Here is a 27,482-nt window from a genome sequence, read left to right as displayed (position 1 = left end):
AAAAAAAAAAAAAAAAAAAAACAACCAAAGTCATGCTATCTATAAAATTTATTAATAAGACTTGTATAGGCATGTCTAAGTGATTCTGTTTACCATCTGTAGGTAGATATAAATACTGGAGGAGACTTGCAAAAAATCAATCCTTGCTTTGGTAGAGCAAACTTAGAATGGTAGAAATGGAGAGGCAGGGGAAAAAAGACGTCCAGTTGGTGCTGATTCCATGTCCATTCCAGGGCCACATCAATCCAATGCTTCAGCTGGGAACCATCCTTTACTCAAAAGGATTCTCCGTAACAATTGCACACACAGAATTCCAATTTCCTGACACATCCAAACATCCTGATTTTATGTTCCTCCGTATACCAAATGGCTCATGGGATCAACCTGTCTCCTCTTCGAATTTTGCAGCTTTTTTGTCTTGTCTTAACATCAACTGCAAAGCTCCATTGCAGGAATCTCTAACTCGAAAGATTGAAGAGAAGATTGGGCATGAAGATGTACATCTATGCATCATCTACGACGGGCTTATGTACTTTGCCGATGAAGTGGCCTTTGAATTGAAACTTCCAAGCATCATCTTACGCACTAGCAGTGCTACCAATTTGCTAACATACTTGGCCTATCCGCATAAGCTAAAGGAAGGTCACTTTCCCTTGGAAGGTAAGTATTTCCCTACAATCTCAAAATGCACTAGACTTCCTACGCTGATCAGTGCCATTCTTTTTGCAGAAGCCAACGCACTAGACCTAGTCCCCGGACTTCAACCTCTCAGATTCAAGGACCTACCTGTTTATAAATTTCATCTAAATGTAGATATATTGATAGAGGTAATTGGTGCTACACTAAACCTAAGATCATCTAAAGCCATTATTTGGAATACCATGGATTTCATGGAACAACCATCACTTGCACAACTCCAATTGCAGTACAAAGTTCCTGTCTTCGCGATAGGTCCTATGCATAAATTGGCACCAACCTCTTCTGGAAGCTTGCTACATGAGGACGCTAGCTGCATCACATGGCTTGACATGCAAGCCAATAATTCAGTCATCTACATCAGTTTGGGCAGCATAGCTTCCATGAATGAGAAGGAGTTGGTCGAAATGGCTTGGGGTCTTGCCAACAGCAAGCAACCTTTTTTGTGGGTGATTAGGTCTGATTCAAGTTGCAATTCAGATAAGCCTGAAATATTACCAGAAGATTACAAAGAAATCGTAAGACAAAGAGGTTCCATTAATATGTAGACCATATTTTGGTGATCAAAGAGTGAACACAAGGTACCTAAATCATGTTTGGAAAATAGGTATCGAGTTTGAGGGTGATCTAGAAAGAGGAAAGATTGAAAGAGCTGTAAGGAAGCTTATGCAGGATAAAGAAGGAGAGGAGATGAGGCAGAGAGCAGTGGATTTGAAGGAGAAAGCTGAGCATAGTATTCGTGCTGGTGGTCCTTCCTACAACTCCATAAACGAACTAGTCAAATTGATTATGTCCTTCAAGGATTTAACATCTGTCAATGTCTAGTTTCTTTAGTTCTGCCTTTCCATCTCTATTTGGTCTTTACTATCCTGTTCAACTTCCCAGTTCCCATTAATCTACTGGATCAAAATTGTACTAGTCGGAATAATAGCATTTCAGATTGACTTATTTAAAAAGAATACAGTTAGTAGATCCTAATTTAAAACCGTATAAAATGATCAAGTAAAGAAGCAACAAAATAAAGCTCTAAACTTCAAAAATGTTAACAGAAAATTTGAAGAAACAGAGACGCTCTTGCAATTCAAAATCACTACATTACATATGCAGTAACATCCTATACAAGACTCCCACACAGTACGCCACATACATATTCACCATAATCGACACTCCGCAACTACTGAAGTTTACCCAAACAACCTTACATATAACAACTGTTACTGGCATAGCTAATAACATATGTATATATTGGGGAAGAAACGACCTCAATTTTCAGCCAGAGATTTCAACAGCCTTGACATCGGACTTCTTCACCTCCGCCTTAGGGACAGTGACGGTAAGCACACCATTCTCCATGGAAGCTTTGATCTTGTCCATCTTGGCATTATCCGGAAGCCGGAACTTTCTCATGAACTTTCCACTGCTTCGCTCGACCTGGTGCCAATTTTCGCTCTTGTCTTCTTTCTCTACACTCCTCTCTCCGCTAATTTCGAGCACTCTGTCATCTTCCACCTGGACCTTGACCTCCTCCTTCTTGAGACCGGGAAGATCGGCCTTGAAAACGTGGGCTTCCGGCGTTTCTCTCCAGTCGATGCGGGTGTTGACAAAGGCTGATGTCTCACTGGGAAGGTAGGAGGAGATGGAGGTGGAAGGGAAAGCGAAGTCCCCGAAGGGATCCCAAACTTCCAGGGAGAAAGGATCGAAGATGCTAGAGCCTTGATTGCCGAAGAACTTTGGAATCAGCGACATCTTTAGAGTTTAGACTAAAAGGAAATCAAGGGAAACCTTTCGTTGAATTGGTAAGATGAGCGTTCTTTTGCTGAGAAAGTCTCACAGAAAATTTCAGAAACGGTAATGGTAATGGTAATGGTGGGACGAGAGAAAACTGAAGGGCGAGTCGGAATTTAAAAAACTTGGAGGGATATTCTAGTCTATTCATAATCCAAATCAGAATTGGATTATTTTGTTGGACCGAGAACCGTGCCTCTTATGGGCCCTCGTTTAATATCAGTACAGCCCAAGAAGCCCGTGCGTCTCTGACATCACTTGCCAAATGCCCATCTAATATCATATCCAATCTTTCTAAACCGAAAACATGTTTCATTGACAAAGGTATAATTTTACTTTCAATGGAATGGGTAATCATGATATTGCTTCTTGGATGTTGCTCTGTTTTGCATTTGTTGTCTATTTCCATGCCATAAAAGAATATTCTGTTTCGTTGATTATTGAAGAAGCACGTAATCAGAACAGAAAAGAAGAAATCGAAGTATTATTTTAGAAGAATTGCGGCTGCTGTTTGGTTCCTGAGAAAATTGTTAATCGAGTTCATGTAAGCACTAAGGGGAAGGGGACAAGAACAAGTCCTGTTCGGATTTGGATTTTTATTTTAAATCGAAGTTTCTAGGGCTCTAGAGAATCTTCTATGAAGCCCATATTCCATTGAGCTGTAGGCCCCTACTATAAGCTTTTACCCTCCAGGAGTAGTGGGCCGTGGGTCCTATCATTGGATTATCATTTATCAGCTGGTCCTTGAAAACGCCAGAAGAAATTCAAACGTCATGTTGCCATCCTTGAGGTTCCAACGTTTAAATTCTGCACTGTACATTATCTTACCTGGATCATGTTCGACTCATCGACATGACCATAAGAAAAAAAAAATTAATACAGACCATACTAGCAATTCGGCCACCAAAGCTGTGGTTCATTGTATGACAGTACTTTATCACAGCTGTCCCCACACTTGGCCTTTGTTTGATAGTGCACAACTCCTTGACCGGCAAAGGAATGGACATGGCTGTCTTCACCTTATCAACACTTTGGCTCCTTACGTGAAAACTTAAGGACATTGACGACAAATTCAAGCAACTATGACAACAATGAATAATGCCAGCGAAACTCCTAGAGATATCAAGAACAAGGAGCGGGGAATGGGCAAAAGGATAAACACATGACACTACAACATTCCTTAAATCCACACTTGTGTATATATACACACAACTGCACCTCCAAAATGTTTGGGAGAGATGGCCTTATCCTAGAAGATTCGCAGCTGAGAGCACCGATGGCTTTGGTGCTCCAAGCAAAATCTTGGTAACTAAATCTGCAGCATCAATGACAGATTCATTTACATGGGGAACCGCTCTCTGCAGCTTCTAAGGCAGAGAGTAATTCAAGGAAGTGAAAACTCGTGAAGATGTACAAGATACAAATGCAGCAGCTAATCAACATTGCAGAAGAGGACTAACAAGGTGAGGATTTGAATAATTCATATTGAATGTTATCGATATAGGTAACTTGTCTAGATTGCCAATTTGTCCCTTTCTTTGTAATGTTGTTTCAACAAAAAAAAAAAAAAAACCAAGCTGAATCGAACATGATTTCTCTATTTCCCTTCATTAAGGTTTCCAAAAACAGAGCATCCATGTCTTATACTGAAACAAATATTCTCAGAAAGTCTAAAGGCAAGGGATGGGAAGGAAAGGAGAAAGATACTTGTGCTGATAAGAAACTTAAAAAAACTAGCGACAGCCCACATAAATATATACACATGAATGACATGATTAGGAAGCTAATTGAAACCTTGAAAGCAAAATGTCAACAATACATATTAGATCATCCAAAGGAAAATTTTAGTATGATGAATAACCTGCCTATTCTTTTACCATAGAAAGAACACTGTCAGTGGTGCAATGGAGAAAAGATACTTAACTTCAAGGAATCACAGTAATTTTCTGACCATGCGGAGCAATGTTCATTCTCAAGTATGGTGAGGTTCAAGCAATCACCTAATCCAAAATCTTTGCTGATAAGAAACTCGAAAACACTAGCCACAACCCACAGCAAATATACACCACATGATTAGGAACCTAATCAAAACCTTTCAAGCAAGATGTCAACAATATGCATTAGAGCATCCAAAGGAAAATTCTAGTATGATGAATAAGCTGCCTATTCTTTTACCACAGAATAAAGAAGACTGTCAGTGGTGCAATAAAGAAAATAAGAAATACTACCAATAAGAGCATCCAAAAGGGTTAAGAATTCCATTAGTTCTTTCTCTAACCTATGCTGCCAAGTGTAGTAACAGACTACCAAATAAAAAGGAGCCCAACCAAGTGCTACTGTACAAGAAATAAAACATAATTTAACTAACAGTCAAGATCCTACAGCAGCCAATGCAAGATTAATATATAACAGCAGCACAGGCAAAGAGCAAAGACATCATTCAGTACTGTCACAGTACTACTGTCTAATGTGCCTTTAACATATAAGGCTACAATAAACCATTAACCACCAGAGGGACTCCTATCAATATCTGGCAGCGTAACTGGGCTTTCAGTCACAAAAGATTGCATACACAATTTACTAATCTGCACTGATGTCTCTCTTCCTTTTCAATATATCTCAAATTAACAATTTTAACGGCTAATACCTATTTTTTTGGGTAAATCTTAACTTACTCATCTTTAGAGTCCGATGAACTAGAACTAGAGCTGCAACTGGAGTTATCACCAGTCCCCAATTTTGTCACCAAATCTCTCACAAATGCTGCCCTCGGGCTTAAATTCTTTTTGTCACTGCTCCAAAACCTTAAGCCCATAAAAGAATCAATCGGTTCATCAACGAGCAAACAAGGCTTCTGCATCTTATGTTGGGCATTCAAACAATCATAATTAACATCTATTGTACTTCCTTTTGAGCACTCCAGTCCCATTTTCTGCACCTGCCTGACATATATTTGCACTATCTGCAACTCTTTCTTCAGTATCCAAAGCTGCTCCAAGAGCACAATCAGTATTGTCAACAGTACCACGACAAGGAGGTTTCTCACTACCTGGCAACGAAGAAATCTGTAAGCATCATCTCCAAAGAATTTTCCAGTAAAAGTAGGGGGAAAGCAGCTGCAGATTCTGATCAAGAAGTGCATAAAACTGCAAATCTAATAGGGGGAATTACATTTTTCAGAAACAAGCGAAATATCTTTGGATAACATCGAATCGTGTTCAAGTCATTCACAAACATAACATAAAATTCATAACCTAATTATCAAGCTTCACTACAATTACCCAGAACCAAAAAAAGAAATCATAGTTTTCCAATACCTGCATTCCCAATGTTTTCATTGCTGTTAACTGCAGATTGACAACTTGGGCCATCACAAGCTTCCAACATGACATTCTCAACGCAAAAGTTCACATGCCCTTCACTTTCCTCTTGTACTGCATCTACTTCTTCATTTCGGAAACCAACAGGCTCTACATTTTCCAGCTTAACGAGCAAGGAAGTATCTTTCTCCAGCTGAAAAACCCTCCTCTCCAGTTCCTCATATCGCATTTTATAGACAGAGGCCTTTGTCTCGGCTCCTAATTTGGCACACTCCAAATCGCAAATTTTCGTCTGAAGGCTGGCGGTAATGTTTACGTCCTTCATCAGACGCTTCGTCTCCGCTTTTAGCCTCAAATTTTGCCCTCTCAGTTCCAAGATTTCCCTCCTACACTTCTTCAACTCGGCTTCAATGTCCTTCTTCTTCAAGACTTCCTTCCTACAATTTTCCAACTCGGCTTCAATCGCTATCTTCTCCAACCTCTCCACCTCATAATTTTCATTCACCAATTCAATTTCTTGCCTCAGTTTTCCCTCACGAGAAACCATAAAAGCTTCGATTTCTTTAATCCACTTGTTCTCCTTCGTGCTGGTCTCAATCTCTCGCTTCAACTCCTCTTTATGCGCCGCTAAAACCCTTTCCACCATAGCACATTCAGAGTCACGAAATGCACGGTGCAGAGAGGAAATCAGGCCCTGTACAGCCCGGTTTCGGAGATCCGCATCATCACCGTCGTCTAATTGAGATCCAGAAGCCATTAATATCTTTAGAACTTGTACAAGAACCAGATAGAAAAATGGGGAAAAAGCAAGAGTAGCTGTGTTTGCTGCAGAAGAAACAGAGAGGACTGAACGAAAATGTGCGAAACACGGAGAGTGCATAAATGCACATATGGATCGGGCCCCGTACAATTATACTGATTTGGGCAGAATAAAACTCTAGATCGGACCCTGTACAAATTATAAGGATTTTAAAAGGCCCATTATATACAAATTGGGCTGAGCTAACTACGTTGAGACTCAGAAGTCAGAACAGATCAAGCCCGAACTCAATTCCCCTATGGATCTGAATTTACAAATTCGTCCTCATTCACTCCAACGACAGAGAAAGTGGTGTAACCAGCTCAATAGACTTCGTTGGAGAACTAATTGATGTCGGTTTTGAAATCAAACAATGCTTTGTTGGCTAATATTCTTCGACACAAAAACTTCTTTGACAAAGAAAAGAAAAGGAAATCAAATCTGTAGTTTTTTTTTCAAAAGAACAAGGCATCAATATTGTTGTGAATATATGTATGCTGTCTTGCTATCCCTAATCAGTTCGATTGTTCAGTTTCTTTTTCTCAGACCCAGAATGATCACCAATAGTAAACAGCCGCCCGTTGCCCACGAAAATTTGCACGAATCAACAGAAAATAACGGGATTAAAGGGAATTCAGAACCATGGAGATCAATTAACATAAATAAGAACCTCCTAATTGAGATAACAGATCATAGAATTTCTTGACATCATTGCCTCCAACGAAGCTGAACTACTCTCTCTTTCTTTTTTAACCCCTAAAGCACTACAGAATGGACAAAGCGCTCCATAATGGACGACCACTAGATATTCTCTACAAATTTCATCAGAAAATACTACGTACACAAATACATATACTAATAGTTGGGTGCTTGGAAAACAGAGACCCTAGCAGAAGAAGCAACCACGGCGGCTATGAGCCGCATGGACCACGGGTGGGTGACACTTGTTCTTTGGAGGCTCTGGCTCCTTCTCCTTGGGCACCCTAACAGTGAGCACACCGTTCTCGTTGATTTCAGTCATACTCTGGCCCACATTGACATTCTCGGGTAATTGGCAGCTCTGTATGCAGCGACGTCGTACACCGTCATGAACAATCAGCACAAGCTTGCTTCCTCTGACTTCCAAGCTCACTTCTTCGCTCCCCAGCCCCTGCACTCGCGCGTTCACCACCAGAGCTGTCTCTTCCCAGTACATCTGAAATTTCAAAATAATAAAAGAAGATCAGAATAACGTAACGAGTATCTCAGATAAAGAACGGGTCCATGAATCACGATGGATCTTCGGTCGGGTCGGGTCAGAACCGTAAAAGAGAATGGATCTATGGTGCTGATTTGTTGGCTGAAAATGCTCGAAAAGCTGGAGAAGCTCGAAAAGAACGACATTGACTCTGAAACAAAGAAAATATTCATGAATTCATTAAACGAAAATGAATTGCACTTGAATTTAAAAAGAAGATGAAGGGGGAGAGAGTGTGTGAAGACCAGTATTGGGTTTGTTGATATTGCTAGATAGCTCTGTTTTGGGTGTCTAGCAACAGAAATACATTGAACCCCTATTTATAATGGAAAGAGTACAGGAACATAGGGCTGGTTTGGTATTTCTAAATCAAAATATTGAATTTGTAAACCCCATCTCGTTTGATAATTTGAACTCCTCGTCTTTGCACACGTTCATGGCAGATTTTAGAGAGCCAAACTTACAGTAGGAAGTTGAAATGCATGTCCCGGACAACATACTTGGGATAAAAGACAAAACAAAGCACAAACCTGCTCCATCGCAATGGTATGGACTATACATGAAGTCATAAAAACATCGAACAGATTGTCTTCCTGTACAGCCATGTGCCTTTGATGCTCTTGAGGAAATATGCAGCTTTTATAGAGCTTCTTCTTTTCTTCCCTTCTTTATTTGTGAGAAGTTACGGTACGTGAAAAGATCAAAAGTACTTTCCATAACTTGAAGTAAAATTTCTCTCAACATGATTTGATTCGCGTTGATTTCTCATTGAAACGGACAATGAAATGAAGTGGGCTTAAAATGGAAATGGCTGCTAATGGCCCTTTTGCTTAATAACATTGCGGTAAGTTTTGCGCTTTCAAGGAAGTGGTGGAGGAGCCCACGTGAGTTGGGATGGGCTCCTTGTAAGGTAACCCCATTTTAAAACATCCAAAAGAACAGGAATTAAACAAAGTTATTGTGTTATTCCTACATTAGAATTAGCATATGCAAGGTTAGATGTCTCCTCGTGCACATGCTCCTTTGTTTGATAACAATGTTACAGCTTAACGATTAGGATTACCCGTATCCACTTGAGCGACATAAGGGTTTGATCCGAGATTATAGTATATAAATTAGTGGTGAACACGCGCTTTGCTTCTAGGTTTAATTAGTTGCAAGGACAAAAATATTCTAAAGCCGGTAGGTTTTAATTTAAAATTGGGAAAGTGGAATAATAGGTGAGGCGAGCATGCTAATAGTACCAAAGGCTTCACGTCAAACGGTGGACGCACTGTCAAACTTTGTTAACATTTTGTACATGATTTTAGTTCTTGTTGTGATAGATCAGACAAGTAAGCTGTCAAAGCAATTGCATTTTTTTAAATATAGTATGTTCAATTTGGTTATACGTCAAATGATGCAGAAAGTTCGTTCACATTTTGGGTATAAATATAATTTTAGCTCTTGTTCCTATTAGATCAGACAAACATGTGAACGCAACAATGGCATTTAAAAAAATATATTAATCTGAATCATATTTTGATAGTAATACAGACTATTAGTGACAGTCACATTAAAAATTGGGGATAATAGTGTTACATAGACATAGTCAATTGGTCAATTATGCAGAACAATTGAGATTGAAGGTTTTCCTAATGAAAATTGTTCCAAACAATAATAATTGAAATAATTAAAGCATATCTCACCCAATCGTTTGAAATGCTTGTTCTGGCTTTTGTAAGCAGATTGGGATTAGGATTTGAAATCATTAAGGATATATTTGCAAAAATTATTGTAACACTTTATTTATTTGTCCTTGCTACGCTGAAGCTTGACTTTGGAATGGGTGGAAAAAGGCATTTGCAGAAGTTGATTCCCACAAAAGACATCAATGAAACAAAAGACTCAAAGCATGCATAATAAAAAGACAATTATGAACACCCACACAAAGTGTTTCGGTCCACGTGATCTGACAATTTCTGGACAAAGAATCATGATTGATCACCACCTTTGGATCCAGGGATTGATAGTGTTCAGACTTCAAACTCGGTACTTTTCATCTTCTCCATGCTAAGCTAGCTAGTACTCTCTCTTTTGCTATGCCTTTTCCCTTCACCCACTCTTCTATCTTTCCATGGTTGAAAGAAAGTAACCCTTTTCATTTGCCTTTTTTTTTATATAAAAATTATCTGATTTTAAATTTGTTTGATTATACTCTTTAAAGGTTCGGGCATCCTATGAATTCTTAAAGAGGTTCGTAACACAAATGACTAACCTTAACCTTTCATGGTCTTAACAGAGCTCAGCCCAACCTTAACAGAAGCCCAAGGCCCAATGAACTCGACTATTGTCATTTGTCAGTCAGTATTGTGGACCCGCTCTGGGCCCCACTTCCTAGTCGGCTAAGCAGTATAGTATTGTTGTGGCCTTGTGGGCCCAGTACTTATTTACTCGTTTTTAACAAACGAATCAAGCAGGATTTCATAGCAGCAAAATAACAAAATGAATAAGGCCTCAGGAGTGGGTCCCCGGAACATACCTGTCCACGCCATCGCGATGGTGACTCGCCCGATTATTAGGTAGCTCTTTTTAGGCCGTCTGATGAAAATGATTGATTGCATCTCCTCTGCCCTTTATCGCTCTCAGCTGCTACTTGTATTGCAACTTGTGTGTCTACAGTACTATGTGAGAACAAAGTAACGGATTGAGCTCCATTAACGCGCGCTTGTTCTTTTTCCCTCTCTCAAGCCTCTCTTTCTGATAAAGTCGCTTTGAATCTCTTCGGAGTCCGGGGAAGGAAGCCATTGGGATTGTAGTTTCTAGTTTGCTTTTCTGTAACTCTTCTGATCTCTCTGAGAGCTTTCTGGTTTCATGGGCCTCTAGTGCACCGGCACCTGTTACCTCGTTCTGGAGAGTTTGGAGCTTCCATCAATGACGCTTCACAGTTTTGCATTTCGAGAGCTAATTTTGGTAAGTACTGTTTTCTCTCCACTATGTTAATCTAGGGAATATTATGATGATGTATTCACTTATAAGATTTCAAATCGCTGTTTGTTGATCAAGCTACTTCTTTGATTTATACGATTGCGTTTGTTTTACTGCAAATTTGAATTCTTAGCTTTAGGGGGAGATTAAGCACCTAAGCCATTGTATTCTTTGGTTGATTTCACACTTTACACTTTGGGTCCAAGGAAAGGCAAGTTGAGAGAAAAAAAGAATTTCTTTGCGAGAACCAAAAGATCCATCTAGTTCCTAATTTTGAAAGTAAGAGCGCTCTACTTTTGAATAGCAGGGGATCTTTGTCCTCACCTTATCTCGAAGCAATCAACAGACTCAGCAGCTACGATGAGGGCGGGTCAATTGACCTTACCTGAAGTTTATGGAAAAAACTGGGTAATCATGGACCACACAGTTTTGGGGTGTCACTATAGTTATATCTATGTATATGCATTGAGTTATTGGTTTCTGGAAGCCAACTCGAAGTTTATGCTTTGCAAGTGGAAAGAAAAGTTGATAGCTTGTGGCAATTTGTATAAATCTGTTTAGATGTTATGATTGAGCTGGATTTTGCCAAATTGATGAGTTTCAGATTTATATCAGAATCACAACGTTTATAGGGGAAAAACTCAAAGAATCATTTGTGATGTTTAAACCTGCCCTATGGTTATTTCTATTTTACAAGTGAACAAAATGCCTATCTATTCTCCCTTTGCTATAGTTGAAGAAGCCTGGTCATTCAGATTCGAAACTGAGTTTTACTCATTAATTTATTTCTGACAGAGAAGTTCTACTTGTGCATTAAAAGGCATTTTATAGTAATTTTGGATATTCAACTAAGCAATTGCAATTTTTTTTTTCTGTCCAGGAAAAAGTGAATTAAGGGTTTTTCTATCTCAACTCCTTCTTCTGTACACTGTAAGGTTTTTGAGGCAAATTATGACAAAGTTAATGTTTTTGACCTCTCATACCGAATCTAGAGCTAGCGATAGGTTACTTTGTAAACGATAGTATAGACAACATGCAATTTTCTTTGGCATGCTGTTCAGAAACTAGTGGCTGTATCTTTGCTGTCTTCTTTATATGAATTTTCCCTTCAAGTAGAAATTTGTAGACTAACAATGTGATACATCGAATAGTCAATTCTGCGCTCATATTCATGGAGTCTAACATTTCTTTGGTGGATAAGAGAAGCTTTGAAGGAGGCTCTCGACTTGTTAAAAATGTTATAGCTTGTTTCTAAGCAGCCTAAGGTCACTGATATTCTGGTTGGTTAACTTGTTTGGAATGCCAACAAAAGAAAACTGTGTATCAATCAATTAAGTGGCTTTTATTAATTGATTACTCAGTGTGATTGGGTTTCTTTTATCATCAATTAATGTTATTCTTCATCAAAAAAAGAGAGTGATACTTCATGGTAGCTTAACTTCCATCAGTGTTGAAAATTGCTGGAATATTGTTTAAATGATCATTTGTGTTGTAATGGTAGTATTACAAAAGCATTTGTTAAATTATTTTAGTTGTATTCATTCTTCAATTTTGCGTTTACCTTCAGATAGCTCTGCATTTTGTGGAGTCTGTTAGAATGGGTAGGTGAGAAAGAAAGGAGGACCTTCTGGCAAGGAGCCCCACCAATTCAAAAATTTGAAGTCCAAAACTATTGGAATTATATATTTTCTGTCCAAGATTGAGGCAGGGTTCGAAGCTGAAACTGGTCTATGGAAGACCATCTAAAGCCCAGAAAGGACTCAAGAGATCAACAATCTTCAGGGTCGTCTGAGAACAAACTTATTCCTCAATCAGGCCAATGTTTGAATCTGCAGGACAAGTCTAAACCAGAAAAGACTAATGTGTCATATTCTGATCTCCATCGTGCAATCCTGAAAAATGTGGATGAGGTCTCACCGAAGTCTTTGAAGAATCGCCAAAAGGAACAAATAAAGGAAATCGGAGAAGATGAGCTTGTCAAGCATATGTCAAGTCTCCCAAGTTATCTTGAGAAAGGAAAAAATCTTCAGGAGAAAGTCTTAAATGTTGGGGTCCTGGACTGGGCTCGTCTAGAAAAATGGCAGTATAGCCACAGACAGTCACAGATACCATGCAGAACTAGCAGATATTCTATTTCCAGCAGTTGTTCGTCATCATCCTTCTCAACAGAAGGCTCCTCTTTCCGCTCGAGCAGAAGTCACAGTTGCTCTCCTACTCGCCAGAAGGTGCGTCGTCCTTCTCTGCAGTTTCATTTGATCACATCTCCTCCAAAAGAAGGCCCCTATAAAGTTGACAAACCTTATGGAGGAAGTATTGCAAAGTTTAAAGATGTCAACACTGCACAGAGTAACTCCACAAACCGGTATGAAAATTTCATCCGAAGAGATCAGCCTTTCCGTAAAAACCATGCGGAAATCAAAGCAGAGCATTACTGGAGAAAAAATTCTGGCCTAAAATTATATCGAGACGCTGCGCCTTTGCCAAATAAGTTAAATAAAGATCTCGCACCATGTCCCCATGTGAGTGCCAAGACTAAAGAAGCTGAATTTAAGGGAAGAGTGGAGAGGTTGCGAGAACAAAAGCCAAACATTGTTGAACAAGATATCTCTCAAAAGAACAAACCAGTAGTTCTCCTTTTGTCCAGAGATTACTCCCGAAACAATGATTCTAAGCCTTCTGACTCAGCAGCCATGTTAGGTGAGAGACAAGGAGAAGGAAGTCGTAGAAGCTTTGTGGAGACCTCTAAGCAAGCTCACTATGCAAAGCTTAATTCCTATATCCCACACTCATGTCCACTGCCTCTTGAAGTTGACACCGGTGAGCATTTTCAGATGGAACGGTGCTTTAATGATGCACAATGTACTGACACTTTGCTTGATGCATCTTATTCAGTTCTGTCTGCACCTGAGATAGGAAACTGTACATCTAGATGCAGAGACCTTGAAAAGAAAATGCCGGCCATGAGATCCTATTATTCAATTGCAAATGAACCTTCCAAAGCTTTAGATCCTAAAGTAAGTGGAGTAGCTGCAGGAAAAAGTAGAAGTACTTCACCTTTTCGCCGACTTGGCTTCGGCATTGGCAAGATAGGAAAGAGTTTCAGCTCCAAAGAGGATTTGACCAAACCAGAATTGAGCTTGAAGCATAGTTCTGCTTGTCCTGTCAGGGAGACTTCTATGGCTACTTCTTGTCAGGGCGCCTCTAATGGTGATAAAGCTGACACTACAGGCAGAGGAACGTCCAGTCCTTTGAGAAGGTTACTGGACCCACTAATGAAGCCAAAGGCAACAAATTACCATAACTTCAGAGAGCCCTTGCAGAGAGATTCAATATTAACAAATGCAGCTTGCAGGTCATACAATGGGGAATCAGATTCTTCAACTGGAACTCTACAGTCTAATTTGGTTCAGGATGAGAACCACAGATCAACCATTCAAGCTCTTCTTCAAGTTGCATTTAAGAATGGCCTGCCTCTGTTCACATTCGCAGTTGACAAAAATAATGACATCCTTGCTGCAACAATGAAGACGTTTAGTGCCTCAAGAAAGAGTGATTATAACTGTCTATATACTATTTTTGCTATTAAAGAAGTCAAGAAAAAGAATGGAAGATGGATGAATCACAGCGGCAAAGGCAAAAGTAATGATTACATCCCAAACGTTCTTGCCCAGCTGAAAGATACTGGTTTCCAGGTTACCAACTTTGCAAGACAGAACCATATGGCATTAGAGAGTAGCATTAGAAAATTTGTTTTGTTTGCTGTGGCCCTAAGAGAGACAGATCAACAAACATCAGACTTTCAGCCACATGATGAGCTTGCAGCCATTGTTGTTAAGATCCCAAAAGATGTCAGTAGAAGTTCAGTTGTCGATAATAATTGTAATGACATCTATAATAAGGTGCCAGAGTTCTCTGCCTCGGAATTAGATGTCAAGAATCAGCCAATTATTGGTGGACAAGGCATCATCAAGACGACAGTCATTCTTCCTAGTGGTGTTCATAGTCTACCGACTAATGGAGGACCTTCATCACTGATCCAGCGTTGGACATCAAATGGATCATGTGACTGTGGAGGTTGGGATTTGGGGTGTAAACTTAAGGTCTTTTCCAACTGGAATCAATTTAGTAAGAAGTCTAGTCCATCCACAGCTCATTCCAACACTGATAAGTTTGAACTTTATCCGCAGGTACTTCTCTTGATATCAAGCTACTTTTATCCGTATTCTAATGCAGCTGCCACTTGGTAACCTTTTTCATGGATGCAAACCTTTTTCATGGATGCAGGGAGGAGAACAAGGAAATGATCCCGCCCTCACCTTAGAACCATTCGAGGAAGGAATATATTCAGTTGAGTTCAATCCATCTCTATCCCTTCTACAAGCATTCGCTGTTTGCTTAGCAGTTATAGATAGTAGGAAACCGTGTGAGCTTTCTGAATCAAGTGTCTTGGTCGAAGAAAAGACTTATGTGGAAAACACAATGACACAAAATGATGGACTAAGGGCTCCTGGTCACTTTGAAAGAGAGATTCCTGCTACATATGCTTCATATCCTCCCCATTCTCCAGTAGGGAGGGCCTAGTTTCACTGAAGGAATAATCTTGTAATTATGCACAGGTGGTAGTATTACAAGGTACAGATAGGTGGACAATGAACAAAAACCTGCATGAGAGATGCCTTTTCTGAAGCTAAAAAAGGTCCCTCCAAGCCTTTTGTTCTCGTCTTTTGATGATAGAAGCAATATCAATTATAAGTGTGCATACTTTTGGTGACTAATAAATTCCTCTATAATACTACCTCAACCCTGTGAGTCTGTGACTGTGAATGTCGAAGGCTCCAAGCCATGACCGACATTTAGTAGAGCTGTTGAGAAGGGTTTAGCTGAACTCCTGCTGCGTATATTTTTCTAGAATTTTGAATCTTTATACTTTTGACAATTACGGCTAGTTGGCTATTAGGAACTGGTTGAAAAGTCAAAATACAAGCGAAACTCAAACAACGTTCTCTGATGTCGGTTAAATGTTGTGATGATGATGTGCAGGTAAGTCCAATAAAATTCTCGATTGTTGATTAATCTGGAAACTAGAGGATTGAATGCCGATGAACGATACAGTACTTGTTAAATGCCCAAAACATGTGCAGTGACGTTTTGGTGCCCATCTTCAAATTTCAAAGATCCGTCATGACTTGAGTCGGGCTCAACTTCAGACACTTAATGAAGTCAAAGTTGAGTAATTTTAGTCACACCCCAGTTTTTTTTAAAGACACCTCAATTTAAATTGATCATCCTTTGTAAAAATCAGTTGAAGTGGGTGTCTTTAGAAAACATCGGGGTGTGACTAAAGCTACCCGCCCAAGTTTCTTGGATTGGCCCACCTAGAAGCCCATTTACATCTGCTCTAGCACAGGATTTCTACTTTCTAATGAGTAATTGGAATTCCACAACAAAATCTCTTTTTTTCTCCAAAACTAATAAATTATCACCTTTTTGTACGGTAAGGATTATGCGATTTTCTGGGCATTCGAAACTTTTTTCGCAACCGCTCCCTTCTTCGACGAGAGACGTGAAACAAACCGATTCTGATTTCAATTTGAAACCAGAAAAAAATAGATTTGGTCTTTCTATGTTTTGAATTTGAATACTCGATATCTGCATCGAAAGAGCACGCGTTCGAACTGTTGATAATTAAGCTGTTTCTATGGAGATTTAAATGTTTATAAGTTTATAGTTGATTGATGTCGAAGTATAGTCTCGGTGTTCAAGCATGCCTGTTTTCGTTGATCCCCGCGAGGCTCCTAAGGTTTCTCTTGCTCTATATTCGTTCTTTGCCTCTTTCTTTTTTTTTTTTCCGTCTTTTGATTTATTTTTTTAAAATTTTTTCAAATGTGAAGTTATGGAGGAAAGTTTGCACAGAGACGTCGATAGAGATTTCGCTGCTCTCCGAGAACTGGAAGTTTCTTCTCGCTGGAATCGTTTTTCAGGTCTTCCTTGAGTTTATATTAGCAATTGAGTCATGCACTGATACGTATTGGAATTTGAATTTATACCACCAGTAATGCTAATTTGAGTTTCAGGAAAAAAAAATAAAAGAAAAGAAAAAAGAGTAAAAAGGAATCTTCAAGCATTGTCAATTAAGGTAGCAAGTAGAAATAATTGCATATTTATAGTCTTGCTTAAGTGGGAAGTTCTTTATCTAATTTCAGTGAGATGGAATAATGTGGGTTACAGCTAACTGTGCTGTCTTGTTTGTTGGTTTTCTGCTGATTAAACAAAAGAGAGCAAGAGCCATTGATTTAGACGTTTGACTCTACTTAAATAGTGTAGAATGAATCGAAATGGTAGTAACTTCTGGCTTGAAGATGCTTATTGAAATAACTCTGTTTTTTTACAGTACATTCATGGATTGGCAGCTCATGGAGTTCATTACTTACATCGGCCTGGAACAATACTTCAGGATGCTGGATTCTTTCTTCTTCCAGTGTGTAACACTTTTGCTTTTGAAGTATATTATTCTAATCCTTGCTGTGAAATACCGTGATACTAACTCTTTTTTTTTTTTTTTTGTGGAACTTTAGGAATTAGGCGAAGATAAAGCTTACATTAGCGAGACAGTATTCACCTTCATCTTTGGTTCCTTTGTATTGGTAATGTTTTTATAGCTTGTTGTTATTGCCTTTTATAGGTTTTTTTTTTTTTGAATGAAACAAGTTTATTCAAGCACCAAGGGGGTACAACCCGGAAGAAAACAAGGAGGAGAGTGCAGCCCTAAAAGCTACAAAGTACAAAAATTCATATAATCAAAAACATTTCTTGAAAGGAGAGCACTCCATAACTTTAGGCATTCCAGCCATTTCTCTAAGAAAGCTTCTAAGGAGGACTCGTTGTAGGCGACAAATTTTAGTTTTTTTCCCTTTTTACACGGTTTCACGGGTTAATGCACTGTAGTTTCACCTCTAATTACATCTGAACATTAACTTTCATTTTTTGGCTCGTCCTTATAGATGAGAAATTTTAAATCTATTTAACCCTTTGTAGTGGCTTTGGTCTTAATTGCACTTTGAATATATTAAGAAGCATGTTAACATATTCGCTGTGTTACCTTCTTTGTGATGAAATAAGTTAAAAGAACTATACTGGGGGTTTGGAATATAGAATCAAGTAATGAGGAGATAAAGGCACTCCCTAACTAGTCTACATAATATTGTTTATGAAACTGATACTCTTGTACTGTGCTGAATATTTTATCTTGTTATGATGCTTCTCATCCCATATCAGCCTCACTGGTTGGTAGCTTGTTATCCCTTTGGATTTTTTCAGTCCAATCATCTCCTAGAGCCAGGGCTTGAATAACTTTCAGGATTGCCTGTGTAGCTAGCTGTTTATTTTTTTGACATTATTCTTGCATGTGTTTCGAAGTTGAAAGATCTTAATGTTAATTACTAGGAATCTTCATTTAATGTTTGTACATCATTGATTGGTGACACAGTTTATATTGTATTTCAGTGGACTTTTCACCCATTCGTTTTTCAGAGCAAAAGAATCTATACAGTTCTTATATGGTGCAGGGTTCTTGCTTATTTAGTGGTACGTATGTTCTTGCCTTATTAGCATCACGTTCATTGTTATGTGGCTGTTGAGCTATCCATTCAATGTTTTTAGGCAATTCTCTGATGACATTGTAGAGATGACATCTGTTTATTTTGTTTCAAATTTTGAAAGTCAAAATTTTCAGAAATGGAAAACTTACAACCTGACATTTTCACCCAAACAATAACTCTACCTGATGTTTAAATAATTTCCAGCAACTCATAGCCCTCAAATAAGCCTCCTCCTCACTTTTCAAGAGTTATTTTATCCGTATGGTGCCACTGAGAGCACATCTTCCAGTGTAGGAGTCATTGAACACAACAAATGCAGACCAAGAGGGTTTCCTAGAGGTTTAAGATCCCAACAAGTTAATTTATGGAACCTTCATTGCAGTTGATAAGAGGACATATTACTTAATAATATTACTCTGAAATCTCTTTTGAAATATTAAACCAATGATACATGAGATGCGTCCAATTTGATTTGGTGAATGTGTGTTTTGTGAACCACTGCCATGGATACCAACCCTTGGAGAGTCTTTTGCTGCATTAGTGACGTCACATAGCTGACTCTAGCTACAAAACTTAGGTCCATTACATTATAATATCTTGATTGGAAAAGTTGTCAGGCTTTCCATTGCCATGAAAAATTCAGACATCTGGTGTTTCATGTGTGAAGTTCTCAAGCTGTCTGAATAGATTTCTTTTTTCTATTTTGTCACCTCCAAATTATCCACTCATGGACTATATCTATGTTTTGGAGAGGATGGAAACTAGCAGTAACATTTCATTCTTGTTTCATGCTATCTCTGTCTTTCCGTCTGGACTCACTATCTTCTATTGCTATGACTTAGAATCCTTGGCAGAGAACAAGCAATCCTCATAAATGATGCCCCCCAGCTGAGTAAAAGATTATTTGATGTTATTACTCTGTTCCCATTGACTTTCTGGATCTTCGTTATCACTGTTGCAATTCGAGAGGATTTAATAATTGTAACTAGCAGTTCTTTCTGTTTTCCTGATATTTTTAATGTTGACAGTTCATTTTGCCATTTTTTAGGCTTCTCAAATCCTCCGGATTCTAACATTCTATCCTACTCAGCTTCCTGGTCCAAATTATCATTGTCGTGAGGTGATAGTTTCTGAAACCTTGCATGATGTGCATACACTCCAAGACTATTGATATTAGTCTATTATGGGCAGCGGTTTATGTTTATAATTATTGACTTGTAATTGAAGTGATTTTTTACAATCAGGTACAACTGTCTCTTTCAGGGCTCAAAACTTGCCACGCTGCCCCCTCCAGAGAGTGCACTTGAAGTGCTTCTAATTAACTGTTAGTTTTAACATTTTACGATTTAATTGATTATTCAATTATAACATTATGCTCATTCAATTCATGTTGATCTGCAGTTCCCAAAGGAGTCATGTATGGCTGTGGGGATCTTATTTTTTCATCCCACATGATTTTTACCTTGGTATTTGTTCGCACGTACCAAAAATATGGCACAAGAAGGTAAAACTATGCTAAATGATTAAATGTAATGCTCCTTTGCAATTATTTTTGTGTTTTGTTATTCCTAGTTTCAAGCAGTGATGCGCCTAAATCGATCTTTGTATCAGGAAGATTAGACAGTTGGTTGTGTGGTTTTGAGCTCAATGTATGTGTATTTACACTTTCTTGGCATCTTTATTGCTTATCCCTTCAGGTGCCTTAAGCAATTTGCTTGGTTACTTGCTGTGTTCCAGAGCATCCTGATTCTGTCATCTCGCAAACATTACACAGTTGACATTGTTGTTGCTTGGTAATTGGAGAATCACATTTTTCTCTTGAATTTTACATTTAACACCTTGTTACTGTTTGATTTGGGATCTTAATCCTTATGCAGGTATACAGTAAATTTGGTTGCATTCTTTGTTGATAAGAAGTTGTCAGGTTAGCATTCATAATGATCTGTTTTCTGTTTTATTGTCTTTTGCACTTGTTGCGGCTCATTAGACATTTAAGAAAAAATATTTTTACAGTTACAAGTGTACTTCTCATTGCATGACATCCGATGGATAAATCTTTGTTTGTGGCATTTTCTTATGCATGAAGATGTGAACTGCATGTTAAAAATCTGAATTTTAAGTATTGAGAACTTGATGGAACTTCACTGAACAAGGATTGACAGCCGCCTTATATTAACACGAGTAAAATTGACTTCTAATGGTATCCATTCCAGAAATGCCTGACCGACCTGCTGCATATGCACCTACGCCCCTACTCCCTTTGAGCAGCAGAGACAAGGATGGTAAAAACAGAGAAGAGCACCACAAATTTGTCGGTGAGGTTTCAATGGACTCTCCAAATTGATTTCTAAGTTGGAGTAAATTCTTCATTTCTTATTTCTCAGTTTCAGAAGATTTGACTGTGAGGTAAGTATGTGGTAAAATTGTATATAGAAGTCAGCACAAGCTGAAGATAGCGGTGCTGATATTACCACATGCTGAGGATCAACCAGTACAGCCAACTTGCTTATTTGGGCAGTGAACCTTATTTGTGTCAATAATACAATTTTTTGGAATTGTAACAGCTCTCCTAGTTGTCTCATTCTATTGTTTGTGGAAAGTTTTGTTAGTGAAATGCATGGTATAGACTGTAGAATGTAGACGGACGTAGTAGTCATTCCTGAGGTTTCATGCTAAAAAATTTGATCCGCCAACTAGATAAACTGATGGTAAAAATAGAGGAGAACGATATAAAATAAAGTGCTTGTGGAAATATGTTTTTGCAGAATGGGAAAATGGGATCGCATGAGCAAGAGCAAATGATGCATTATGATCATGCCTCTTGTCTGGTGCCCCACTAGGAGCACCAGCTCCCACTTTAGGCTGCTTTTTCTCTTTGTAGATTCTTTCTTTGGAGGAAGTTGAAGTATTATGTTGGAGAAAGTACTTGTTACATCACGTGCCCTTTCTTAGTTTCTTTCCTTATCAAAAAGACCGTTCCCTTTCCTTTTTGCTGTTTATCTTTAGTACTAACATGACATCTACCCCGTTTTGCTTTTTCAATGTCAATTGTATGCTTTAAGGGATCTGTACTCGAGTCTGCATGCACTTCCTCTTGAGGATTGCTTGGTGCAACAGAGAAAAAGCCTGGCAAGAATCAGCTTTGCCAAACTCGCTAATGAAAATTTCGATTTAGAATTTCACCTTTCTTAGCTAATTTGGCGCATATTTGTTTAGTTTATGTACGGTTGTGCTTAGTCTAGTAGATCAGAAAATAATAGCCTGAGATACTTTTTTTCCATGCTTTAGTGGTCCATGAAATTCGTGTTTCTCAGTAAAGTGAAGGGTGAAGATGTGATCATCTTGAGCTGTTGTTCGGACCTAGTGCATAAAGAGACCAAGAAATTCCCCGGCTGAGCAATGTTGGGAAGTTCCCAAACAGATCCTCAATAGTATCCTCAGTGTCTGCAATCCTAGAAAAGCAATATTTTCTTAACAAATTGTGGGGTTGGCTATACACAGCCAGTCTCTGTTGCCCATGTGGGCATCCTCCACACTGTTTGTGGAGGTGGTGACCATAGTTTATGCTCCAGTCCATATTAGTAACTCTGCCTCAAATTTGAGCTGGAAAGGGTGGGTCAAGATGAAAGTGGTCCTAGGTTGACGAACATCCCTGTTTTCTCCATCATTTGCTGGTGTGTCTCACTAAAGACCGCCATTATTCTTCTACTCCAATATTATACTATGTTTGGACTTTGGACATTGCATTTACATTCTAGATATAACTGGCTGATTTGTGCCCTCCCAAACAACAAATTTGGGCAAAAAGTGTTATATATCATCTGTCTTGTTTGCTGAGAGATGGACATTCTTGCTTGACCCATAAAACAGCTTTCAATTTCTTTTTTGTAAAATATAATAAGCAAAAAAAACGGTGTTTATTGTGAGTTAGTTCCATTGCTGGCAATACCAAGCACAAGTAGATGAATAAAGACCACTTAAAGGTGCCGTTTGGTAAAGATTTAGAAAATTTTGGCTCGAAATTATCTCAATATACTAATCCCTTACGGTATTTTCTAGTACAAATGATGCATAATTTTGGGAAAGAGGTCACCAAAAACTCACACCTTTTAACCTCAGCAATCATTCTCGCCCATTGTGTGGCCTAAAGTGCTATGCCTTTTCTCACTTTTTTTCCCATCCAACCATGTCATATGCTTTTGACAATCCTACAAATACAATAATTCATAATTTGATGGCACAACAAACCTATATGTAAAGTGGAATGGGCCTAGCCGGCCCACTTTACACGTCCATGAGATGATGATGATGATGATAGCAAGTAGCAACATATATGTATTTATTAACCGACTTAAAGTGCATTCACATTTATTAAAAATATCATCCTCATCCCATTAATGTAACTTTCACCTTAAGAACTTTTCCGTTATTGACCCCTGCATGACGCCCATGTGACTAGAGAATATAGATAGATCAGTCCTCAAAATTAACCCAAAAATTATACCTTAAAAAATTCTATTTAGAGAACAAATTCCAATTTAGTACTCGTCAATCTTCACACGCTCCTCCAAGTCTATTCGATGCAAAGATGCCTACTCGTGTTTTGCACGCTCTACTTTTGCGGTGGGTGTAGATTAACTCTTTTTTGAGCGGAAATAAAACGAGAAAAAACAGAAACAGAAATTGGACGGAGAGGGAAGCAGGCAGCAGAAACGAGAGAATATATTAATGAGGCTGTGAAAGCGTGAACCTTGGATCAAAACAGCTCCGTTTTACTTTGTTTCCTTTTCTTTTTTATTTTCTCGCGCACTTTCTCGCTTCCCAAACAATGCCTCTCTCGCCTTAAAACCCTCTCTGGTTTCCCGGACTGTGATAGCGGGTTTCGTGTTTTTATTATTTGAATAAGTAATCCAATGGGAGCTCGCTGCTCCAAGTTCTCGCTCTGCTTTTGGCCATCGCATCTCAAGTCCAACCGCTTCAACGACTGCTCCGATCTCGGTGAGCTTTTCCGTCACTTTCTAGAGAAAATTCTTCAGGCACTCCATTCTCTATTATTGAACTAACCAGCGCTTGTTCTTTTTTGTTTTATTTGAATGCATTTAGAGGACGGGAGCAACGGATTACCGGCTTTTAGAGAGTTCAGTTTGAGTGAGCTGAGAACTGCTTCCTCGGGTTTCGATAGGGACAACATTGTATCAGAGCACGGAGAGAAAGCTCCCAATGTGGTCTACAGAGGTAGGCTTCAAGACGGTTGCTGGATCGCCGTTAAACGCTTCAACAAGTCTGCCTGGCCCGACACCCGTCAATTCCTCGTTTGTCCTCTCTCCCTCTATTTTGTAATGATTTTTGCCAATTTTTTTCTTACTTTTAAGTGTTCTTCGAGTTTGATTGATTCTGGTTTTTTGATGTTGATTTATAGGAGGAAGCAAGAGCCGTGGGGCAGCTGAGGAGCGAAAGGTTGGCAAATTTGATAGGGTGCTGCTGTGAAGGCGAGGAGCGATTGCTTGTCGCTGAATTCATGCCTTACGAGACACTCTCTAAGCACCTTTTTCATTGTATGTTCACCTGCTTTCACTGTTTTCGTTTTTTACTGTAGACTGTCATATGCTCTCCTCTTTTCTAAAGTCCATATTGATGAATGATGAGGTGTGTTTTCTGTGTCATTGTCCCAAACAAATAAATAAATAAATAAATGTTGGGGTCGCATGTTGGCGTGTCTTTTTTCCTGGAAGAACAGGGAATTGTTTAGGTGATTTGAAATTCTGTGGTTTGATGGTTTCCTCCTCTTCACAAAATATAATTCTAGAAACAACAATTTCAATTTATACACAGAGCAATTTCTTTGTTTTTCATGGCAAATTTACTGTGCTTTGTGGGAGTTCTTTTTAAAATTGTCATTATTTCAAGACAACTATGATACGCATATATTGAATTGGTTCAGGGGAAAACCAGCCCTTGAAATGGGCAATGAGACTGAGAGTGGCTCTTCATCTGGCACAAGCTTTGGAGTATTGCAGTAGCAAAGGGAGGGCATTGTACCACGATCTTAATGCTTATAGGATTTTGTTTGATCAGGTAATTTGCCTTTGCTGTTCTCTTTTGCTTATTGCCTTTTCTGCTTCTACCCACGGAATGAACAGCAACAAAATAAAAAGAAAAGACGGTTATATTGTGTAGGCTATTCCTTATACTGTGTAAGTATCTCACAGGATGGAAATCCTAGGCTCTCCTGCTTTGGCCTTATGAAAAATAGCAGAGATGGGAAGAGCTATAGCACAAACTTGGCTTTCACCCCTCCAGAGTACTTGAGAACAGGTAATAAATCAAGCTCACAACAAGTTATAATCTACTTATGGTTACATCACCTGTAGCGTCTGGAAGAATATTTGTCTAAAGCAAAGCTGTTGGTGGAAAGTTTATGCTAACCTTTACTCTTTGTCTATGTTTTCCTTCAATCAGCAAAAAGGGGGTTTTTTTTTTTTTACTTGTTGCTTAGTTTCATTAGGTTTAAAAACGTCCACTGCAAATTGATTATTGATGGGGGGTCTAATGCAAGTATTTCTGTCAAACAGGAAGAGTGATACCAGAGAGCGTGGTTTATAGCTTCGGTACCCTGTTGCTTGATCTTCTCAGTGGCAAACATATCCCTCCCAGCCATGTAAATCATTTTTCTTCTTGATGTATCTGAAACTACATTTTTGGTGGAAGTTTGTCCTGATTGTTCTAACATTATAAGGAAATCCTTTGGCTACAAGGGTGATTTCAGTTTCTTAATGTGCTTCAGTTGCTGCTGCTACTAATAAGAGTTACAGCATTACGAAGTTGATTGCTAATACCTTCTTCTTTTAATATATTTTTGAGCTATGTAGTTCTGAAATACCTACTCTGCTCAGGCACTGGACTTAATACGGGGCAAAAATTTTCTGATGTTGATGGATTCATGCTTGGAGGGTCCTTTTTCGAATGAAGATGGAACTGACTTGGTGCGATTAGCTTCACGTTGTTTACAATATGAAGCTCGTGAGCGGCCAAATGTAAAATCCCTTGTAACTGCACTTTTTCCTCTTCAGAAAGAAACTGAGGTATGGCCAAGTTTCATTATTCGCTGCTTATTTTGCCCTGTTTATGGCAGCTACATTCCATCTTACTACCTTTGGTAGGGAAACTGCTTCCGTGAAGTTTATTACCTGGTCTAAATTATTGAAATTTGACACTGGCCATGTGTTATGTGCTGAATTCTTTCGTCATACAGACCCACACACACGTAATTAAGACACCTTTTAATTTGCGATTTGCTGACTTCGGTTTTGAAGCAGTGATACACCAATGCAGCCAATTAAGTCCTGAGAAATTATTTGTTGGCAATTGCAGGTACCATCATATGTTTTAATGGGATTTACAGAAAGGATCCCATGCCCAAAGCAAACATTAACACCTCTTGGAGATGCTTGTTCAAGATTGGATCTTACTGCAACACATGAAATATTGGAGAAAGTTGGATATAAGGACGATGAAGGGATTGCAAATGAGGTTAGTTATCTGAAGTTCTTACCCTTATACTCGATCACAAATCATTATGTGAAGGGCAAAAGAAAAGATTGTGCTTCCTGGTATATGGAGAGGTGTGTTCATACTTCATATCATCAAATTGGAAAAATAATCATATGTGACTGTATGACTACCTTGAAAAGCACAGTAATGGGTCATCTATCAAATCTGTGAGACTGATATCAGCACGCACGGCTTCCAACTTTGTCATGCATTAATATATCAGAAAACCACTGCATGCCATCAGTATGAGCAAACTTGAATTACTGCACAACTCTTCTATATATCTGCTTTTATCTGATTATCGTTGGATACCTTTGCAGCTTTCTTTCCAAATGTGGACAGATCAAATACAGGAAACGTTGAATGCTAAGAAGCGTGGAGATGCGGCTTTTCGAGCAAAAGACTTTGCGACCGCCATTGATTGTTACACACAAGTACGTTTGTTGATGTTCGAGATTGTGTGCGTTTGTGTTGGACCTCGTTACTTAGACTTGATCGGCCCTATTGACCCAAAAAGCCCGGCTCTCGTATTTACGGGCTTGGGCAAAATCAAATTACGGTTGGGTCGGGCCTTTAGGATTACAGCATTACTCAATCGAGTCTGCATATTTTGTCTTGGGCTGCGCTACTTGGACCTGATCGGGCCAAGACACCCAAGAAGTCCGGCTCACTATTTTGCGGGCTTGGGCAAATTAAATGGGCCAGGCCAGATCAAATTTTAGGCCCAACCTATATTTCAGACCTTGTGCTAAAATATAGCCCACCCAAACTGGCCAAGATGCTCTGGGCTCAAATTTTTCGAGGCTTGCCCCAAAAGAGGCCCAGTCCGGTGTCAGCTAATAAGCATATTTAGTGAGAACGTATTTTCCTTGCATGTTCAAGTGCATGCTGAAATGCATCACACTCTCTTCTGCTCGTGCAGTTTATTGATGGGGGAACCATGGTGTCACCAACTGTATTTGCCAGACGCTGCTTGTGCTACCTGATTAGTAACATGCCCCAAGAAGCTCTTGGGGACGCCATGCAAGCTCAAGTGATTTCTCCGGCCTGGCCAACTGCCTTCTATCTTCAAGCTGCTGCGCTCTTCAGCCTTGGAATGAGCAATGATGCCAATGGAACACTAAAAGATGGAACGTCCTTGGAAGCCAAGCGACGTAGGAACTGATAATGTATAGGGATTATCCCCTTTTCTACTTTAATTGGTTGTAACTATCTTTGTCTGTTGATCTCCAGCATTTTGAGTTTCTACAACACCCTCTGGGTTTATTGCAACATTTATATTCAAAGACGATGGAAGTCCAAAGTTTCAATCTTTCTATAGGTTTATTGTTGACGACAATCAATGTTTTCAGATGTAAAGGCAGATAAGTACCCCAAGCCTTGACATCAGGACTAAACCAGCCTAGCCTAACAACTCTTGTTTCTAGAGTAGTACGAGGGCCATACCTTGTCAAGGATAAGGATGGGATGGTAAGCAAAGCTACTCTTGTTTCTGCCTCGAGTATATAAAATGGTATGCCGCCTGCTTT

The 27,482-nt window shown here is 39.0% G+C and overlaps 7 protein-coding genes across 12 annotated transcripts; 4 read left to right on the top strand and 3 right to left on the bottom strand.

Annotated features, from left to right (window-relative positions):
- Window positions 1-54: 54 nt before the first annotated feature.
- On the top strand, window positions 55-1,644 carry LOC120001819 (UDP-glucose iridoid glucosyltransferase-like). Its single transcript, XM_038850291.1, has 2 exons — window positions 55-660; window positions 730-1,644. The coding sequence occupies exons 1-2, from the start codon at window positions 168-170 to the stop codon at window positions 1,242-1,244; spliced, it is 1,008 nt and encodes a 335-aa protein (XP_038706219.1). The 5' UTR covers window positions 55-167; the 3' UTR covers window positions 1,245-1,644.
- Window positions 1,645-1,715: 71 nt separating this feature from the next.
- On the bottom strand, window positions 1,716-2,565 carry LOC120001820 (18.2 kDa class I heat shock protein-like). Its single transcript, XM_038850293.1, has one exon. The coding sequence runs from the start codon at window positions 2,440-2,442 to the stop codon at window positions 1,966-1,968; it is 477 nt and encodes a 158-aa protein (XP_038706221.1). The 5' UTR covers window positions 2,443-2,565; the 3' UTR covers window positions 1,716-1,965.
- A 2,250-nt stretch (window positions 2,566-4,815) lies between these two features.
- Window positions 4,816-6,696, bottom strand: LOC120001818. Its single transcript, XM_038850290.1, has 2 exons — window positions 5,799-6,696; window positions 4,816-5,530 (listed from the first exon to the last, which is right to left on the bottom strand). The coding sequence occupies exons 1-2, from the start codon at window positions 6,679-6,681 to the stop codon at window positions 5,370-5,372; spliced, it is 1,044 nt and encodes a 347-aa protein (XP_038706218.1). The 5' UTR covers window positions 6,682-6,696; the 3' UTR covers window positions 4,816-5,369.
- Window positions 6,697-7,277: 581 nt separating this feature from the next.
- On the bottom strand, window positions 7,278-8,456 carry LOC120001822 (17.6 kDa class I heat shock protein-like). 4 transcript variants are annotated; one of them, XM_038850297.1, is made up of 2 exons: window positions 8,368-8,456; window positions 7,278-7,795 (listed from the first exon to the last, which is right to left on the bottom strand). In XM_038850297.1, the coding sequence occupies exons 1-2, from the start codon at window positions 8,440-8,442 to the stop codon at window positions 7,487-7,489; spliced, it is 384 nt and encodes a 127-aa protein (XP_038706225.1). In that variant the 5' UTR covers window positions 8,443-8,456; the 3' UTR covers window positions 7,278-7,486. The 4 variants fall into 4 exon arrangements, with proteins under 4 accessions (XP_038706225.1, XP_038706224.1, XP_038706226.1 ...); XM_038850296.1 differs by having other exon boundaries at window positions 8,302-8,401; XM_038850298.1 differs by having other exon boundaries at window positions 8,338-8,381.
- A 1,977-nt stretch (window positions 8,457-10,433) lies between these two features.
- On the top strand, window positions 10,434-15,395 carry LOC120001944. Of its 2 annotated transcripts, XM_038850472.1 has the most exons (4): window positions 10,434-10,789; window positions 12,372-13,621; window positions 13,697-14,991; window positions 15,089-15,395. In XM_038850472.1, the coding sequence occupies exons 2-4, from the start codon at window positions 12,535-12,537 to the stop codon at window positions 15,383-15,385; spliced, it is 2,679 nt and encodes an 892-aa protein (XP_038706400.1). In that variant the 5' UTR covers window positions 10,434-10,789; window positions 12,372-12,534; the 3' UTR covers window positions 15,386-15,395. The 2 variants fall into 2 exon arrangements, with proteins under 2 accessions (XP_038706400.1, XP_038706399.1); XM_038850471.1 differs by having other exon boundaries at window positions 10,435-10,789; window positions 12,372-14,991.
- On the top strand, window positions 15,378-20,967 carry LOC120001946 (phosphatidylinositol:ceramide inositolphosphotransferase 3-like). Of its 2 annotated transcripts, none has more exons than XM_038850476.1 (11): window positions 15,378-15,500; window positions 16,696-16,785; window positions 17,196-17,282; window positions 17,380-17,448; window positions 18,308-18,388; window positions 19,451-19,522; window positions 19,666-19,726; window positions 19,804-19,906; window positions 20,100-20,195; window positions 20,280-20,326; window positions 20,616-20,967. In XM_038850476.1, exons 1-11 carry the CDS (start codon window positions 15,477-15,479, stop codon window positions 20,744-20,746), a joined length of 861 nt encoding a protein of 286 aa, XP_038706404.1. In that variant the 5' UTR covers window positions 15,378-15,476; the 3' UTR covers window positions 20,747-20,967. The 2 variants fall into 2 exon arrangements, with proteins under 2 accessions (XP_038706404.1, XP_038706403.1); XM_038850475.1 differs by lacking the exon at window positions 15,378-15,500 and adding an exon at window positions 16,102-16,604.
- Window positions 20,968-23,104: 2,137 nt separating this feature from the next.
- Window positions 23,105-27,269, top strand: LOC120001945 (serine/threonine-protein kinase BSK5-like). Its single transcript, XM_038850474.1, has 10 exons — window positions 23,105-23,400; window positions 23,506-23,714; window positions 23,822-23,957; window positions 24,344-24,477; window positions 24,612-24,717; window positions 24,975-25,060; window positions 25,296-25,484; window positions 25,774-25,932; window positions 26,274-26,387; window positions 26,876-27,269. Exons 1-10 carry the CDS (start codon window positions 23,316-23,318, stop codon window positions 27,116-27,118), a joined length of 1,461 nt encoding a protein of 486 aa, XP_038706402.1. The 5' UTR covers window positions 23,105-23,315; the 3' UTR covers window positions 27,119-27,269.
- The last annotated feature ends 213 nt before the right edge of the window (window positions 27,270-27,482 follow it).

This window comes from Tripterygium wilfordii, chromosome 7 (genome assembly GCF_013401445.1).
Source record: "Tripterygium wilfordii isolate XIE 37 chromosome 7, ASM1340144v1, whole genome shotgun sequence".
NCBI classification, from domain to species: domain Eukaryota; kingdom Viridiplantae; phylum Streptophyta; class Magnoliopsida; order Celastrales; family Celastraceae; genus Tripterygium; species Tripterygium wilfordii.
Note: the sequence above shows the minus strand (reverse complement) of the source record. Positions and strands in the feature narration are given on the sequence as shown.